We start from the raw sequence: 17801 nt of genomic DNA, 5'->3' as shown, positions 1-17801 counted from the left end.
TGTAGTTAGTGTATATTAGTTAGTTTATTTTTTAAGACTTATTTACAGTGACTACTGCTACTATAATAGAAATTATTACATCCACATCCAATGTTGCTGGTGTTTCCAGTAAATTTAAACAATATCACAGAAAAACGACTAGCATTTGGCAACACCGATTAACTTACTCGTTATACAGTACTAATCAAGGTAATTACTGATGGGTAGTGCCGGTAGCGCATTTCTCCATATAGTACATGTCTCCTAGTAGTTGAGTTATGGGGATTTCCCCGATCGTTTCCTTGAAAAAGAGCAACTCGACAGTTAAAGACCTGATCGCTCTCAAACTAGGCACTAGGAGCAGTAACCTGCCAAATCTGGTGGGTTGCCTAGGATAGCGCATTCTGACGTAATCACCCAGAATACACTGAGCCTGGTCCTGGAGCATTTCTACCGGTTGGACGTCGCACAATCCTGCCGTTTCTTAATAAACCAATCATAAACCTCCATGATCAATCCAGTGTTGCCAAACTTACCTGGTGTAAAAAGGATGATGGCTTTCATACAACCGCATTCGCTGCCATCTGGTGAGATTTGCCGGAAACGACACATAATTTCCTGTAAATTGGATAATTATGGGAATTTAATCGGTTTGTATGAACGAACCTGAATGGTTTTGATCTCGGTGGCTGTGTGGACGTCATTGGGCAGTCTTTCCCGGGCTTGGGAGCACCCCAACAAAGCGGATAAGTCCCACGGTACCGACCATTGGGCCAAATGCAACAAAAACAGTTCCTTCCACGACTCTTGCAGCAGTAGCAGTTGGTCGTTTCTGCTTAAAGTCTGGAAAGGGGCCAGGCAACGCACCCAACGCACCGCCATAAAGAGCAGTCTGGCGGTCGTTTCCTTAAATTGTCAAAAAAAGTAATTTACATTAAAGTTATTACAAAACGTCTATAGAAAAAACCAAAGTACAATGCTGTTACGTCACAATTTTTTGAATCAACTTTTTGCAAATGTATTAAAACAAGTAAAAGTAAATTGATTGACAGATGACATTTAGATGATTAATAGATACGAAAACACCCAATTGAAAAGACTGTATAAACCGCGTGGGCGTATCCAGACTTTCAATTGGGCCAACGAGAAATTCCCAGTCGAAAAGTCAGCGCGAATGAAAGTCAATCCGGGGAAAAAGGACCTCCCATTCCTATTTCTCATCCGGTAGGGCCGGAAAACTGGATAATTGAAACTTTTCACCCTCCTTTACATTTGGCTGGTTTCAGAATTTCATTTTGCTCAATTACAGGTTATTTGTTTCAAACTTACTTGCAACATTTCCCATGTGGGTGTTAAGGGCAGGGGCGGCGGCAACGTGGGGCTGAGTTGTGCTAAAGGCAGGCCCGGACTGGACATACCAAGTCCGCTACTGGACTCTGACGCTGACGATTCCAATTGTGACAGTTTAGTGCCCCAAACCAGCTCCTTTAAACCGTCAAAACTACCAAAACTGAACCATTCCCAGCCAATAATCATACCTGACATTTTTCTGCCGACATAAGCACGTGCAACAGTCCAGGAGGTGGCGGCAGATGCGGATGGTGAAACAACGGCGGCATGTTACCACCATTGTCCAGGCCTGGTGGACTGCCCACGGGAGGTGGCGGTGGCAACGTGAGCACTTTCAAAGGGTGGTGGGGCGGCACGAACAAACTTCCCGGAGTGAACTGGAAGGTTCCGGACGTGGGGGTAATTTTGCTGACCGCACCTTCGGGAAGGGGCAACTGTAACGGATGCGAGGACATTCCTACCGCACTCGGTTGATGTCCAGTAGCGGACATTTGTTGCATTTTCGGTTTTCTCGGACCTCGTTCGTGTTGCACGGCTGAAAAGTTAATTCAAACATTATAAAAACGAGCATCCACTATGACGTCACACAGTTTTCCAACAAACCAAACAACATTATATACTCCATCAATGGAATCTTATTTTAGTTAGACTAGAGCAGACTTAAAATTGACAATTGTTACGTGACCCTACATTGTGTGCAATTAGTGTAGTCACGTGATAACTGTCAGATTGGTGAAAAGAAGAATAATCAAACTTAGTTATTATTATATTTTTTTTACGAAGAAATCTATGACGTTTTGAGAAACTGTAACTATAACTGTCTATTTAGCATGTTGGGTAGTTTTCCAGAGGTGTCAACTGTTAAAACACGCTCCATAGAGTTATAAAACTGAAAACACACTTAAAATGCAGCTGAATTGGTTTAAGGGCATTTCATTGCATTTTATACCTCCATCAGCAGGTTTTTAGGTGGTTTTATGTCTAAACTGTCTATTTGGCATGTAGGTTAAGTTGCCAGAGAAGTGTCAACTGTCAAAACTCGCTCCAGAGAGGTATAAAACTGTGAAACAGACTTAGAGGCAGCTGAATTGGTTTAAAGACATTTCATTGCATTTTACACCTCCATCAGCAGGTTTTTAGGTGGTTTTATGTCTAAACTGTCTATTTGGCATGTAGGTTAGGTTGCCAGTAAAGTGTCAACTGTCAGAACCCGCTCCAGAGAGGTATAAAACTGTGAAACAGACTTAGAGGCAGCTGAAATGGTTTCAAGACATTTCATTGCATTTTATACCTCCATCAGCAGGTTTTTAGGTGGTTTTATGTCTAAACTGTCTATTTGGCATGTAGGTTAGGTTGGCAGAGAAGTGTCAACTGTCAGAACCCGCTCCAGAGAGGTGTAAAACTGTGAAACAGACTTAGAAGCAGCTGAATTGGTTTAAAGACATTTCATTGCATTTTACACCTCCATCGGCAGGTTTTTAGGTGGTTTTATGTCTAAACTGTCTATTTGACATGTAGGTTAGGTTGCCAGTAAAGTGTCAACTGTCAAAACCCGCTCCAGAGAGGTATAAAACTGTGAAACAGAGTTAGAAGCAGCTGAATTGGTTTAAAGACATTTCATTGCATTTTACACCTCCATCAGCAGGTTTTTAGGTGGTTTTATGTCTAAACTGTCTATTTGACATGTAGGTTAGTTTGCCAGTAAAGTGTCAACTGTCAAAACTCGCTCTATGGAGGTACAAACTGTAAAACATACTTAAAATGCAGCTGAATACGAGCTCATGAATACGAATGTGATTAAAGAAAAAAGAATAATTGAATACAACAAGGAGCATCCGCTCTGACGTCACGTACAACTTCCTAGCAAACCAAATGACCACTTGGTATAGTGGGTCATGACAAGCTGGATCGAGTAATATACAGGGTGTCTATGGTGCACTTTTTGGCCTTTAAATGCATAGACAACGTAAAGAATTCCTGGATGGGGTACGATTACTGTCTTTGTCCCACGCACGCAATTATTAATGTTTCTCTGTCTTTTTTTGTGTGAAAAGCGTTCGTGCGAGCGGGCAAACAACAACGATTTTTCATATTTTCGGCCCTAAAGGCAGCACCGGCGAAATTGCCACGGGTTCGAAGATTTATCAGGGCCTTTTCATCCCCGAAACGTTACGCCAGAAGTGAAATAGTCCGGAGGTTGCCGAGCCACTACACGTCATCATTAACTGGGAGGGAGGGAAGGGGGTTTTGGTAAAACGCGAGAGGAGTAAGGAGGGTTGCAGGACCAGCTGGAGATTTCGCACGCTCCGGATTACCTAAGGATGCCTTGTATATGGATAAACAGGAGCTATTAATTTTATATCGCGTGGTTAGGAAAAATCGATTTTTTTTTTGCTTTGCAGACTAGAAAAAATTCAGGCTGATTACAAGAAAATTCTGCTAATTAGTATGAAAATAAAAGGAAAATCGATCCGGAGTGCACCCGGAAAATCCCTCGGGGAACAATTTAGTCATGCAGCGCGATTAAAGGATCTTGAAGACTGCCACTTTTTCCTAATCCCGCATCCGTCCAAGTTAAACAACGTCCCGCTTTTTTTACATTTTTAAATCAGGGCTTTTTACCATCGATCAGTCGGATTTACTGTCTTACAGTTTTTTCGTAACCGGTTAGAGTACGACGGTCGTTTGTTCTGGCGAAAATCGGCGGATTAAGCCTGCAGGCCTTTCAATTCCCTCTTCGGTCCAACACGGTCTGTTGCGTTCCTAATTTAAGCATAGAAGCTAGAATGTCCTGGGAATATTAAATTCTGAGTCCAGGAACGGTGTAAACTGACCCAACCGTGAGAGGATTAACGCAAAGAGAAGCTATCACAATATCTCAGTCCCATGAAGAGCTACAGAGCTCATTTTTAGTGCATTTTTTAATATTCTTGACACTCTTTTTTACTTTTACCCAGAAAGCACCACGCCCTCTCTAAATCTGTACCAAATCAAAAAAAAAAACAAGTTTTTGACTGGTTAACTTAATTTTGCCATATCTCAGCCCCAGGAAAAGCTACAGATACCCTTTAGCTTCATTTTGCAGTACTCCAGTCTGGTGAGGAGCTACAGAGGTTATTTTTAATGCAATTTATAGCATTTTTCATCTCCTATCATCTGAGATACTTCAGTTAACCATTACTGTGACACTAAAGACGACACAACCATTCAAAACCTTCATTTTCTTTCATTTGACATTTTTTGGCACCGTTTCATTTAATTTTGAATAACTCACTTATTTGGTCCACACGGTATATACTTTTATACCTCAATGGATAGCCAATGAAATGTGCTTTCCAAAGATATGACCACATAGGCTGATAGCTTAGACCGTTTGTCGCTAGAGGGCATCAAAGTTGACCAACACATTTTCACGCACTATTCCATTTAATCTTAAATAACTCGGTTATTTGGTCCACATGGTATATATTTTTATACGTCAATTGATAGCCAATAAAATGGGCTTTCCAAAGATATGGCAACATGGGCTTATAGATTGTAAGGTTTGTCCGCTATAGGGCGTCAAAGTTTCTCAATTTTTTTCTTCGACATTTCCATGCACTTGTTCATTTAATCTAAAGTAACTCACTTATTTGGTCCACTAGGTATATACTTTTATACGTCAATTGATAGCCAATGAAATGTGCTTTCCAAAGATATGACAACATAGGTTTTTAGGTTGTAACGTTTGTCCGCCAGACGGCGTCAAAGTTTCTCAATTTTTTCTTCGACATTTCCATGCACTAGTTCATTTAATCTGAAATAACTCACTTATTTGGTCCACTCGGTATATATTTTTATACGTCAATGAATAGCCAATAAAATGGGCTTTCCAAAGATATGGCAACATGGGCTTATAAATTGGAAGGTTTGTCCGCTAGAGGTCGTTAAAGTTGCTCAATTTTTTCTTCGACATTTTCATGCACTACTTCATTTAATCTGAAATAACTCACTTATTTGGTCCACACGGTATATACTTTTATACGTCAATGGATAGCCAATAAAATGGGCTTTCCAAAGATATGGCAACATGGGCTGATAGTTTAGACCGTTTGTCCGCTAGATGTCGTTAAAGTTGCTCAATTTTTTTCTTCGACATTTTCATGCACTAGTCAATTTAATCTGAAATAACTCACTGATTTAGTCCACACGGTATATACTTTTACACGTTAATGGATAGCCAATGAAATGTGCTTTCCAAAGATATGACAACATAGGTTGATAGGTTGTAACGTTTGTCCGCCAGAGGGCGTCAAAGTTTCTCAATTTTTTCTTCGACATTTGCATGCACTTGTTCATTTAATCTGAAATAACTCACTTATTTGGTCCACTCGGTATATATTGTTATACGTCAATTGATAGCCAATAAAATGTGCTTTCCAAACATATGGCAACATGGGCTGATAGATTAGACCGTTTGTCCGCTAGATGTCGTTAAAGTTGCTCAATTTTTTTCTTCGACATTTTCATGCACTAGTTCACTTAATTTGAAATAACTCACTTATTTGGTCCACTCGGTATAAACTTTTATACGTCAATTGATAGCCAATAAAATGTGCTTTCCAAACATATGGCAACATGGGTTGATAGGTTGACTCGTTTGTCCGCTAGAGGGCATCAAAGCTGTCCAGAAACTTTTCATGCACCGTTTCATTAAATCTAACCTAACTAGCTTATTTGGGACACTTGGTATACACTTTTATACGTCAACGTGTAGCTAATGAAAAGGGGTTTCCCAAAAAAATGGGCAAAACACTTTAAAACAAATAAACAAACACTTAAACCTACACGAAAGGGCGCGAACGTTTTCGTCAACTTTCCGCACCGACGGGCCACAAAACACCATCAAGTCTGCGAACCCTTTAAGGGCCAGCCCCGAGGAAGTTTGTCAAGTCTTGGGAAACTTGGAGGGATTCGATTAGGACCGATGACGGAGAAAAGTTTAAAACTTTCGTTAATTTCAACCGAGCGATCGTGTTTGAGGCTTGATTTCGTTTTTGAGGGGGGCGCTGAAAGCCTTTCTAAGAAGTAGGGAGATCACCAAATAAGCAATTAATATTAAACACGGCCACTTAACGCAAGTGTTCGGACTTTGTGCGGATCCCATAATAAAATTCCACCACCCTCATACATATCAATAGATCACGGGGGCCCTTCGGCGCCCCCGAAGCGTGACAGAATGACATGACACAACCGTATTATGTCGGATTACCTGGGTTTAGCCGAGTCCTACACAACACGTGATGGTTCACATGGACCGTCCCCGGTCATATGTACCTATTTTCCTCTCTCCTGCTCTTGTATCGTGACGTGACGGATTGATCCAGAAGGGGGGGATTCAATTTTCACCATCAGTTCACTCACGTATAAAACACGGAAATGCTTATTTGAAGACAAATTTTACCAGAAATATCTCACCAACTTCTAACCCCAAGTTTGCCGCATTTGTCAGTCTGTCATTCTAGGGAGAAATGTCAAAATCCCCTCCAAAAGCGACCATAGGAAAACCGTGTAACGGACAGAGAAACGTAGGTAATTGCATGCGCGGGAGAAAGACGGAAAACGAAACAAATATCAAGTAGGCCATATTTTTAACGCGCTGTTGCCAAACGCCGTAAGTATTCAATACCCTCGACAAACTTACTTACGGCGTTTGACAACAGCGCGCTAAAAATATGGCCTACTTGATATTTTTTTCGTTAGAGAGCCGTAAAAGTATACAAGTTTGGGTCAATAGTAAATTGTTGTAATAGACTGTGTTTTACACCTCCATGAGTGTAAATTTGACTGTTTTTTTTTGCAGGAATATTGCTCATTTGACCTTTCAGTAGACTAGCATGTCAACTGTCAAAATCCCTTCCATAAAACTTGATTGAAAAAGCAGAATCATTTCAAACTGTTTTTTTACCTCCATGAACGTCTTTCGACAGTTTGTAACGCTATTCACTTTATGTGACCAGTTATTTTAGTGTCAACTGTCAAACTTACTTGAAAAAGCTGATCTTTGGTAAATAGTATATTCACTGTCTCCATGACCGATTTTTTGATAGTTTGTGAAACAGTATATTTTATTTCACGAGTGGTTCAGTTTGTTATTGTCAACTGTCAAAAACTTTACCATAAAGCTGTAAAACTTACTTGGAAGAGCAGAAGCTTATTGGTAAAATATTTCACCATTTTTATACCTCCATATCTGGCTTTCCGGCAGCTATTTGACATGAAATTTGACAGCATCTAACTTGGTTACTATGACAGCTAGAAGGTTCGTTCAAACGTCAAAATGTAGCACGTGATTTTGGTTTTCATTTACCTTTTCTAATAGAGGACATCAGGGTGGTGGGGGTGTATTTTTTTCGCAAAAAATAAACATTGAACCGGATAAATCTGCTCATCCTTCAACGTGATGAACAAAAAAGACCCGTCCCCGGTGTTTTGCGATAATTACCGGAGAAAAGCTACCCCCGGAAAAATTAGTTACTTGACAAACGTGCGAACCGTACCGGATGTTCCGTTTTGCGGCGGTTCGAGAGGGTGAGAATCTACGCGATTTCCCCCCCTTCACGCCCCCCCAGCCCCGAAGGGCGCGGATTTAACAGTGACGTAGAAGATCTAGTTTTAGTTTCCAGTTGAACAAACTTTACGACTCCCCCCAGTATAGTAATGTATGATCCACTTTTGACAGTTTTTGTGTTTTAGTTTATTTTTTGTGCTAAACTTAAGGGAACGCCACTGGTTCAAAAGCATATCTCTGCTCGGGCTAATGGGGATTGGCGGCTCCGCAAATAGAGCGACATTGAGCCGATTGAGCCCCGTTTGAGTCTCTTCGTTCGGATCAGCGCTTTTTTGTTTTTCTCAGTGTAAAAGAGGGATTTACTCTCTTCAATTAAACTAAACTTATGTACAGTTAATTGAGAAAATGCTTAATATCGTTAAGGTCGAAATTAGCTTCGAACGAATCGCTCAAGCTATGGAATTTGCCACAAGACAAACCAATGGTGACAAGCAACAATAGACAATAATGACATTTATTGTTTTTACTTTATTTACTATGAAAATGGCTGAAAAACTTTGCTGGCTAATTGTCAAATGAAATCTTGTTTCTTATAGGTCAAAAAATCACAAACTGCCATCAAAAAAAAAACATTTGAATGTGCTATACATTGTGTATGGGGGGTGGGGACAACAAAATTTATATCCCTATTTGTGGATCGAATTAACGCGATAAATCGGCGCCCCGCGGGGCAAAAAAATTGCGGACAACGGCGGAAACGTCCGATGAACGCCCCGGGACACAATTGGATTCGCTCCCGGCGTACAAAAGATTCGATTTTAGTTTGAACCCGCGCTGAAACAGGCCCGATCGCGGACCGTATTGCTAATTTCCCGGCGCCCCGAGGGGCCACAAAGGGTAAATGGGAATTCGAGCATGTTTTGTACTTTGTGACGAATTGTTATTGGATTTTTTCTGGGGGGGCCAAATACGCAAACAAACAATATTTTTTTAACATTAACCAGACCCTTGAAAAGGACCGATTGGGGAAATCTTTAAGCTCCAAAGAATAGTTTCGATATGTGTCTATCCAGGTGCTTATATAGTAAACTGACAAAGAGCTGGGGGGAGACGATCAAAAAGCCTTAATACCATCAAATTCGATAAATCCATTAAACGTCGACCTTTGAGTCATTAATAATGTAGCTGGATCCGTCGCGAAAGGAACATCTGTATTTTTTGGCTCCAGTTCCCAGCCTTACAGCAATTTACCGCTCTTATTTACCTCGGGCGAGGCAGATTTTCGTGATGTGATTCAATAAGCTTTTTACTGGCGCTTTTCTTGCCAACTTATTTGAAGGGGAGCCACAAAAACCGGCCCGACCAATAAGTAACTATCCTTTGAACCGTTTGAACTTCATAGTCTTGAATAGCTCCATAGAGATTTTTAAAGTACCATGTGATCGTGGCGTACTTTGCTATTATACTGTCACGTGACACTTGGCATTCATATCCAATGTATAGGCAACCAGCCTTTCTAATGACAATCTAGTTGGCCGTGACTGAACTTGACTCAATATTTTCCCAACTACACTCGGTGGTTTTTCAGGTGAAAATTACTGTTTTTATAACAAATTAGTGCGGAAAAGTGTCCCTTTAGTGTCAGTCAGTGATTATGCAAGAATATTAACGGTTTCAACATAGGAAACCCTAAAATTCTTAACATTAGCTCCAGTGAGTATTTTCAATTTAATTTTTCCTAATTTGTGTTTTTGAACTATGTCCGTTATGGTAAAAACTTACCAAAACGCTAGTTCAACGGTTTAAATGTATAAAACCCCAATTTTACGTAAAAAACTAAACAGTTCTGAAAAACCTCCGGCATGACACGTGACACTTAGCATCGACAACCAATAGCCCAGTTTGTTTAGCAGTAGATAGGCAACCGACCGTTCTAGTAACAGTCTAGTTAGCCTTGACCAAATCTGTCAATATTTTGCCAGCTTATTTTAGGTGATTTTTCATAACAAATTAGTGCGGAAAAGTGTCCCTGTAGTGTCAGTTAGTGATTATGCAAGAATATTAATGGTTTCAACATAGAAAACCTGAAAATTCTTAAAATTAGAAAACCAATAACCTAATTTGTCTGACAGTCTAGTTGGCCATAATCGAATCTGTTAATATTTTTTTGCTGGTTTTTCATGTAAAAATTACTGTTTTCCTAACAAATTAGTGCGGAAAAGTGTCCCTGTAGTATCAGTGAATGATTTATGCATGAAAATTAATGGTTTCAGCATAGAAAACCCTCAAATTCTTAACATTAGCTCCGGTGAGTATTTTCAATTAAATTTTTCCTAAATTTGTGTTTTCGAAGTACGCCCGCTATGGTAAAAACTTACCAAAACGCTAGTTCAACGGTTTAAATGTATCAAAGCCCAATTTTACGTAAAAAACTAAACAGTTCTGACAAACCTCCGGCATGTCACGTGACACGTGGCATCGACAACCAATAGCCCAGTTTGTTTAGCACTAGATAGGCAACCAACCGTTCCAGTAACAGTCTAGTTGGCCTTGACCAAATCTGTCAATATTTTGCCAGCTTATTTTAGGTGATTTTTCACGGAAAAATTACTGTTTTCATAACAAATTAGTGCGGAAAAGTGTCCCTGTAGTGTCAGTCAGTGATTATGCAAGAATATTAACGGTTTCAACATAGGAAACCCTAAAATTCTTAACATTAGCTCCGGTGAGTATTTTCAGTTCAATTTTTCCTAATTCGTATTTTTGAAGTACGCCCGCTATGGTAAAAACTTACCAAAACGCTAGTTCAACGGCTTAAATGTATAAAACCCCAATTTTACGTAAAAAAATAAACAGTTCTCCTCCGGCATGTCACGTGACACTTGGCATCGACAACCAATAGCCCAATTTGTTAGATAGGCAACCAACCGTTCTAGTAACAGTCTAGTTGGCCGTGACTGACTAAACTTGTCAATGTTTTGCCAACTACACTCGGTCGTTTTTCAGGTAAAAATTACTGTTTTCATAACAAATTAGTGCGGAAAACTCTACCTGTAGTGTCAGTGAATGATTATTTATGGAAATTAACATAGAAAACCGTAAAATGTTATTGCATGCCCGCTTTGGTAAAAACCGAAAAAAAATTGCTTTCCCGACCGTTCAAGTGTGCAAAACCTAGACCAAGCAGAACGAGGATTACATCACGATGACGTCATTTGACAGTTGATTAAATTACGGTTTTGTCGAGTTACGTCATAGTGATGTCACGCTTTATGTTGTCAACGTTATATTACGTATCAATCAGTATTAAACCTCCCAAGAATATTTTAAAATTATCAAAAACCGTCAAATCATTGTTTTATCAAAATTTTACGTTATTGACACAATTGGTTAGTATACGACACGCATTTGACTTACCGTCTTTGTTCATGCTGGCTTGAAAACACTTGGACAGTCTGCAGGCTCTGCATTGATTCCGGTGCGTTTTGTCCACAGGACAACGACCCTTTAGGTCGCCGGTGGCCTTGCAAGTGTACACCCGATTACGGTGAATGCTGCGCTTAAAGAAACCGGAACATCCTGTAAGTGAAAAAGACCGGAATTGCCTATGAATTAGAGAGCTACAGACCGGAAATCTTATACCGTCACAACTGTAGATACCGTAGTGTTTTCCAGAGCTTCGGTCGCCGCACACTTTACAAGGAATGTCCAGTAAACGGTCACCTGGAAATTCCCCATTTTTTTGTTTTTACCCAAAAAGTTTGGGAGATTTTTTTTTTTAAATTACCTGTGCCCATTCTGCGGTTAGGAGGCCTAACCTTTCCCCAAATTGACGAATCAATTTTGACGCAATCACCACCACGAAAAAAACCACCGAAAATCGTACAAGAGAATTGGGGTTGCACGTCCACCCGGTCCGGAGTTTTCGCGTCAACTGATCCGGTGGCTGCGTAAAACGGGGGGCGGCAGGTCTGCAGGCCATTTTGTCACCACCCCCGCACCGTCGACATGTCATTTCCATCCCCCCCTCGTGTATCCACCCTCGATTGTTTCTACCTATAAACTGTTTAAATTGTAAAACAAATAAGAGTGAAGGGTTTACAGTTAGTAGTACCCACTGTACTAACCGCTTAGACTACAAATTGGTTACAGTTTTGCAGCTTGTTCAGTATGTCCACTCTAACACACTTTGCCTGCTCTACGGCTCAACTGTCTCTGAAATAGATGACAGTGACGTTTTTTTAGTGACAGCTGAACTACATAGTTTATGTAAATGGAACGCCATTACAACTTTTAAGTGAAATTCAAGTATAATTTTACATTTAATATTGGTTTTAAATGAGCAATAATGACAGACTTGGTTGATTTAATTGAAGTGAGTGAAGTACTTGTCAAGTAAAGTGTTGCATTCATAACTATTTAGCAGAATTTGACTTCCAACTAAACATTTGATCTTTCATTAGTGTCCCACTAATGGAGACTTGGATTCAGATTACTTTAAATGTCAATGGTAATTTGTCTTCCACTAATAGAGAATGTTTAGACTTTTCTACTCTATTTTAGTATTGAAAAATTGCTTTTTTTCATAGCATCACATAGAATAAGTTTCAGTCATCTAAATCAAGGATGAAGGGTGTAAAAAGAAATCTTAATTCGTCCCTAAATGGGACCTGAAAATCAATTAAAGATTCAATTAACTTATAACCTCTCCACCGCCGTCGGGGTGGCTGTCCTCTTCCTCCCTTCCATTCTCGGCTCGTTCTTTCTCCGGCAAACGTCAGCAGCGACATCGGAACGTCGAAAGTCGGGTGACTGCGAGGAGAGTCGATAGGACGCCGCCCCCCGATTGGTCGAACCCAAGGGGGTTGGCTCCGCCCTCGACACCGTCAACCCCCTTCGACGTTCCGCCCACGTGGCCGGTTCCCACACTTTACAACCACGGGTCACTTGGCAGAGCCGTGCTGTCGATTTATCGCCCGTTTAAGGGGACATATGACGATGGAAGAGGGTTAATATCACCGTCAACCTAAAAAAAAATTTGTTATAATTTTAAAGTGTATGATACACCTTTGTTTATCACCAAAACCTAAATAACTCGGTTATTTGAAACATTCTGTATAGGTAAAGAATGGGGCTATCACGTGACGTTGAGTTGACCACTCTAAGTTGTACCGTTTGTCCGCTAGAGGACGTCAAAGTTAATCAATTTTTTTCGTTTGTAAACACTACTATACTTTTGACTGTAAATTTTTACCAAGAATTAGTAGAAGATCCCAAATAAACTGAACCTAAAGTTTGTACTGAATACAGGGTGACCCAACACCCAGCACTTTTTTGGCTCACCCCGTACGCCAAAGGTAACTTAGGTAACTTTTGATTTTGATCTCACTACTGAAAGGAGAAGGTAAAATGGCTTTCGTTTTGACCCTAAATAACTCGGTTATTTGACAGTTGACAGCAAAAAGTCACTGAAGAAAAAAGATAGTTCAGACTTTAAGGTTTCCAAAAATATGGCTACATGAAGCTTTAGGTTTAACGGTTTGGCCGCCAGAGGCCGTCAAAGTCAGGCATTACATACCAAGACCAAGTTATTTTGACTCTAAATAACTCGGTTATTTGACAATTTTTGACTAAAAGTCTAGGAAGGTAAAATATAGTCCAGACTGTGAGGTTTCCAAAAATGTGGCTACATAATGCCGTAGCTGTAACAGTTTGGCCGCTAGGGGGCGTCAAAGCCAGGCGTTACAAATTGGGAATTTTTTAACCGTTTCCGTATCTCAAAAACCAGGTGAGATGTTTAGAGTCAACGTTTTGAGGCTGTAGATTTACGAAGAACGTTCACAGAATGAAAATTGCGTAGAAAAGCCTAAAAAAAGTGAACTTAAAGACAGTAAAATTCACTTTTTGGCTCACACTGTACGCCAGAGGCCACTAAGGTAATTTTTGACTTCACCATGGAAAAGAAGAGGAAAAAAGAGATTTTTTAAATTCGTGCCTCAAAAACCAGGTAAAATATTGACAATCAAAGTTTTGAGGTACTTTTAGAGGGAGTTGGATTTTCTAGTCTCTAAAATTGGTTTTCCAATTCAATTGTAAACAACTGGGTTGTTTGAGAAACATTCTGTATAGACATCTGATCGTAGATAGCCAGTGACCACGTGACGTTAAGCTGACAACTCGAAGTTGTACCGTTTGTCCGCTAGAGGACGTCAAAGTTGATGACAATTTTTGTCGGGTATTTTAACCAATCACAAGCATAAAAAACTTTTGCTAACTATCCGTTAATCGCGCGCCTTTTGTTTGCCACGTGACATAGCGGCCTTTCGATGATTCGATGACACGTATTCGGGATTAACCCTCCAAACAGGGGAAGGGGGTGGACTAAAAATTGACCAGGCTCGCGGTAATCTTTGGACAAACATTTGTCAATTGTATCGACGTTCGGATGTTATGTTAGTGAGTTGGACGCGGTATTTTTGTTTAGAGGGAGGGAAATTGCCCTATTCGCGCGATAATCGCGGGATTAGGGATGGTTGAAGTGAAAGGGGATGTTGTGTTATTTGGAAAAAAAGTGGACCGTCATAACAGCAAATTATGCAAGAAAAAATGCACTCTAAAGTGACGAAAAAAAAGGCTTTTTTCCCTGGAACGACGAAGGATTTGCCATACTCACGTCCCATTTAAATAATGACGTCGCGTCGTACAGAATGTCGCTTAATGGAACGCCCGCAGATCCAGCAGAAATGGCTGCGACTAAGTGCCACATTTGCCATATTACCATCGACCTTCTACTTTCTCATTTCACTCTTCTCTTGTAAAATCCACTGATCAAACTCTTTTTAACCTCTGAGCCAAGTTCACTGGTGAGTAGAGCTTTAGCTGGGAACTACCAGAAAACTACTGGAAATCTGAATTTTCTGAGCACATCCCGGGGAAGTGAAACGTCTGTCAGAACATCGACGGTGGCGTTCATTGTGCCAGAAAGAGCAATTTAACGATGTCTCCCGGATTACTCCGGACCGGAGCTATATAGGTATATAAGAGGTTCGCGTCTCACTTCAGGTGACAAATGAACGCGCCTAACTTTTCAATGGAAAGCGGGCTTTTCCCGGATGAGATATTTTCCAAGAAAATGCTGACTAATGTACCTTAATTTAGTCGTTATTGTTGTCTCTCCACGTCCGCTAATGACTGTATTATTTTATCACTCCGCTTCCCCTTGGGCATTAATAATTGTTCTGGTGCACCCCAATCGAGTAGTCTACCTTTTTAAAAAATAATGAAGATACGGCAACCAACTCAGAACACGTGACCTAAACACTGAAAACGATGTCCAAGTCACATGATACACTCAATGTTGTAAATGTAATGATTATGCAAAAATTTGTGTCTTATGGCAAGGCCACATGTGTGGCATTTGCGTAAATTCCAGCAGTGTTAGTAGTTTGTGATTGGTCAAGAAAAAGCAACAAGCTGAAAGCTGTTTTTCTGGCCAATCACAAACTAGGTTAACGCAAATGTGAACTTTAGTAGTTAAATTGCAAAGCATATAATGTATTTTCAGTGAAAAAACACTTAATTTTCCTTACCTTACATTTACAAAACAACGTACCGCAAAGATCCGTTCAACTTTGAATAAAAATTGCATATTACTTTGTAGTGAGCTTAAAAAAGTGCCAATCTAGCCACAATCACCACCACAATATAACACAAAACCAGTTATTTTAAAGCAGTAACACTACTAAAATCAATAAAAACTATAAAAAATAAACAAATGTCATGATAAAATGTCAAACGTCAAATTGAAAGCCCAAACGTCAACTACTTGCAGAGTTGCCGGTTTGTGCCATTTGCACCCAAGCAAGATATCAACAAATTTTAAATTGAGGTTCTAAATTTGAGTGAGTGAGCCCCCGCTGTCGTTTTAAGGGGAAAAAACCCACTCGACGATTTTTTTATCTATCGAATTTACATTCGAATCCCCAATTCGAATGCACCTAACTGGTCCACGTTATGCCGATCAAACAAATTCGCGGGGTCGTCGAATGTGTCGCAAAATTGCCTAAAGGCCTTAATGCTACTAAAGCCCCCGCGGCTTACAAGCCCTACCGTGTCCGAACGATCGGTTCGTATAATGCATCGAATTATTTCGCGCCATGTCGACATGGATTTTTGCTTTTCAGTTCAAATTTTAATCCAAAATGAGAGAAATGGTCGGTTTGCATACATTTTGTATTTTTGAGGCAAATAACAGATATACGGCAACGTCGGAACTGACAGCACTATCACTTGCGCATAGGAGGCTTTGACAAATTAATTTCAAATTACACGACTTTAAACACTGTAAATTTGTGCCTTAAATCAAGCCCGTTTTTCTAACAAACGCTTGCGTTTAAGGACTGTGATAATTTGAATCTAATCTGTTTTCAAATCTCTACTTAGCTTAAGGGAGTGTCTGGGAAAAACGTTAACGCTTAGTACATACCGTAAATTAGTGATCCTCACAACAATCCAACCGATTATCACCACAGTTTTGACTAACTTTTAGGCACAATATAACAGAAAAGCGTTTATTTTAACGCCCAAACACCTGTAAACTCAATGAAAACAATTCAAATAAACAACAACAATAGTTTAGGTTGTCTTGTCAAAAATTAAATTCAAAACGTCAACTTTATGCAGTGTTGCCGGCTTGCGGCATACATTCAATGCAACAACAAAATTAGGCAACCCAAATTACGCCAAGTTTGACTTTTAGAGCCATGATTTGAAGAACTCTTTTACAGTCAGCAAATTAATGAATTTTAGTAAACTAGATTGATAAAAATTCTGGGGAAAAAACTGTTTTGCCTTGCCAATGCGGAACAATCTTCCGGTGTTGTGCTTTTGCCGCTTTTTCAACCGGAGCCTGGCTCTCCGCAGTACACAACGAGAAAAATAACAGCGATAACAACGCACGAGATGGTTTTTCTATGCCCTAAAGGTCTCTTTTCGTACAATTGTTTTTACAAGGTAATACGACCGTCAGGACCGAGACAGTGGTGGCGAAACGTATCGTTCTTCAAGCTTAATGCAGTAAGTATGGGAAAAATTGGCACAGCACTGATTTTAAGTCGACGAGGTTATTTTTCTTTTTATCGCTGGGGCTGATTATTATTGCTTTTTCATTAGCGACGAACCACCTTTACCTAGTCTGGCGTATACCGAAATTAAAATCTCTTTCGGGAGAGTGCAACATCGCCAGGGCAAAAGTTTTTCTTATTTTGGCGCAACTGGTTTATTTAAATTTTCCGGGTTTTTTTGTTTTTTTAATCCGCACTGGTTTTCCATACGACAAGAACACTTGTTACTTCTCAGCTCGCTTTCTGAAATCAATTAGGAAGCTGCCGAACGGAAATTAAATATTAATTTCAGGAACGGTGGGCGACCTAATCCCAGTGTAAACGCGTTCCCAGCCAAGTGGCAGAACGCAACCCTTTCGCCTCGCTCGCGGCTTTTCGGGATTAATAACTTATTGCGGACGGCTTTAAGTTATTTTGAAACGTGCGAGAGGGTTGAAAAGGATTTTACGCCCCCTTGCGTCAGGACACGTACAATCTAAGCTGCGAAAAATGACTGGAATCCCCAACAAATCAGCTACAACTCAAAAACCATCAAAGTTTTTTTTAATTAACCAGAGGGTCAAGTAAAGCAAAAAATTGCTTCCGATGAAACAAACAAAAAAGGGTTAAATTTATCAAAACACCCCGGGCAAACAGTGAAAAGCCGCCCTCTGGGACTTTTGGGCACGTTCTGATTCTCGTACAGCTTTAGTATTATCAAAATATTTGACCTAGTATTTTATTATTTTGAGCGTGATTTAGTGTATTGCTGGTTGCCACCATCTCCTACCGTACAAACCCTTTCCTATCTCTTTTTATTA

The 17801-nt window shown here is 40.1% G+C and overlaps 1 protein-coding gene and 1 long non-coding RNA gene across 8 annotated transcripts; one reads left to right on the top strand and one right to left on the bottom strand.

The window, feature by feature from the left end:
• Nucleotides 1-7: 7 nt before the first annotated feature.
• On the bottom strand, nt 8-16520 carry dsf (nuclear receptor dissatisfaction). Of its 7 annotated transcripts, XM_081991187.1 has the most exons (12): nt 15469-15674; nt 12585-12905; nt 11994-12094; nt 11667-11935; nt 11522-11602; nt 11297-11458; nt 1518-1864; nt 1309-1464; nt 646-885; nt 516-597; nt 348-462; nt 8-280 (listed from the first exon to the last, which is right to left on the bottom strand). In XM_081991187.1, the coding sequence occupies exons 4-12, from the start codon at nt 11674-11676 to the stop codon at nt 256-258; spliced, it is 1218 nt and encodes a 405-aa protein (XP_081847313.1). In that variant the 5' UTR covers nt 11677-11935; nt 11994-12094; nt 12585-12905; nt 15469-15674; the 3' UTR covers nt 8-255. The 7 variants fall into 7 exon arrangements, with proteins under 7 accessions (XP_081847313.1, XP_081847311.1, XP_081847307.1 ...); XM_081991185.1 differs by lacking the exon at nt 15469-15674 and adding an exon at nt 16365-16520 and having other exon boundaries at nt 8-462; XM_081991181.1 differs by having other exon boundaries at nt 8-462; nt 11667-11942; nt 15469-15672.
• Nucleotides 9892-11609, top strand: LOC145736788 (uncharacterized). The gene is made up of 2 exons (XR_014180109.1): nt 9892-10187; nt 11375-11609. It is a non-coding gene; the product is annotated as an uncharacterized LOC145736788 (long non-coding RNA).
• Nucleotides 16521-17801: the final 1281 nt, after the last annotated feature.

The sequence above is a fragment of the Ips typographus genome, linkage group LG12 (genome assembly GCF_016097725.1).
Source record: "Ips typographus isolate SLU linkage group LG12, UJ_Ityp_2.0, whole genome shotgun sequence".
Classification (NCBI taxonomy): domain Eukaryota; kingdom Metazoa; phylum Arthropoda; class Insecta; order Coleoptera; family Curculionidae; genus Ips; species Ips typographus.
Note: the sequence above shows the minus strand (reverse complement) of the source record. Positions and strands in the feature narration are given on the sequence as shown.

What these genes read in the sequence shown, in the direction of transcription:
- dsf (XM_081991185.1), bottom strand. An exon ending in CGGTATCTACAGTTGTGACG is followed by an intron (nt 11,459 to 11,521) that starts GTATAAGATTTC and finishes TTTCACTTACAG; the next exon opens with GATGTTCCGGTTTCTTTAAG. An exon ending in CCGAGATCAAAACCATTCAG is followed by an intron (nt 598 to 645) that starts GTTCGTTCATAC and finishes TCCAATTTACAG; the next exon opens with GAAATTATGTGTCGTTTCCG.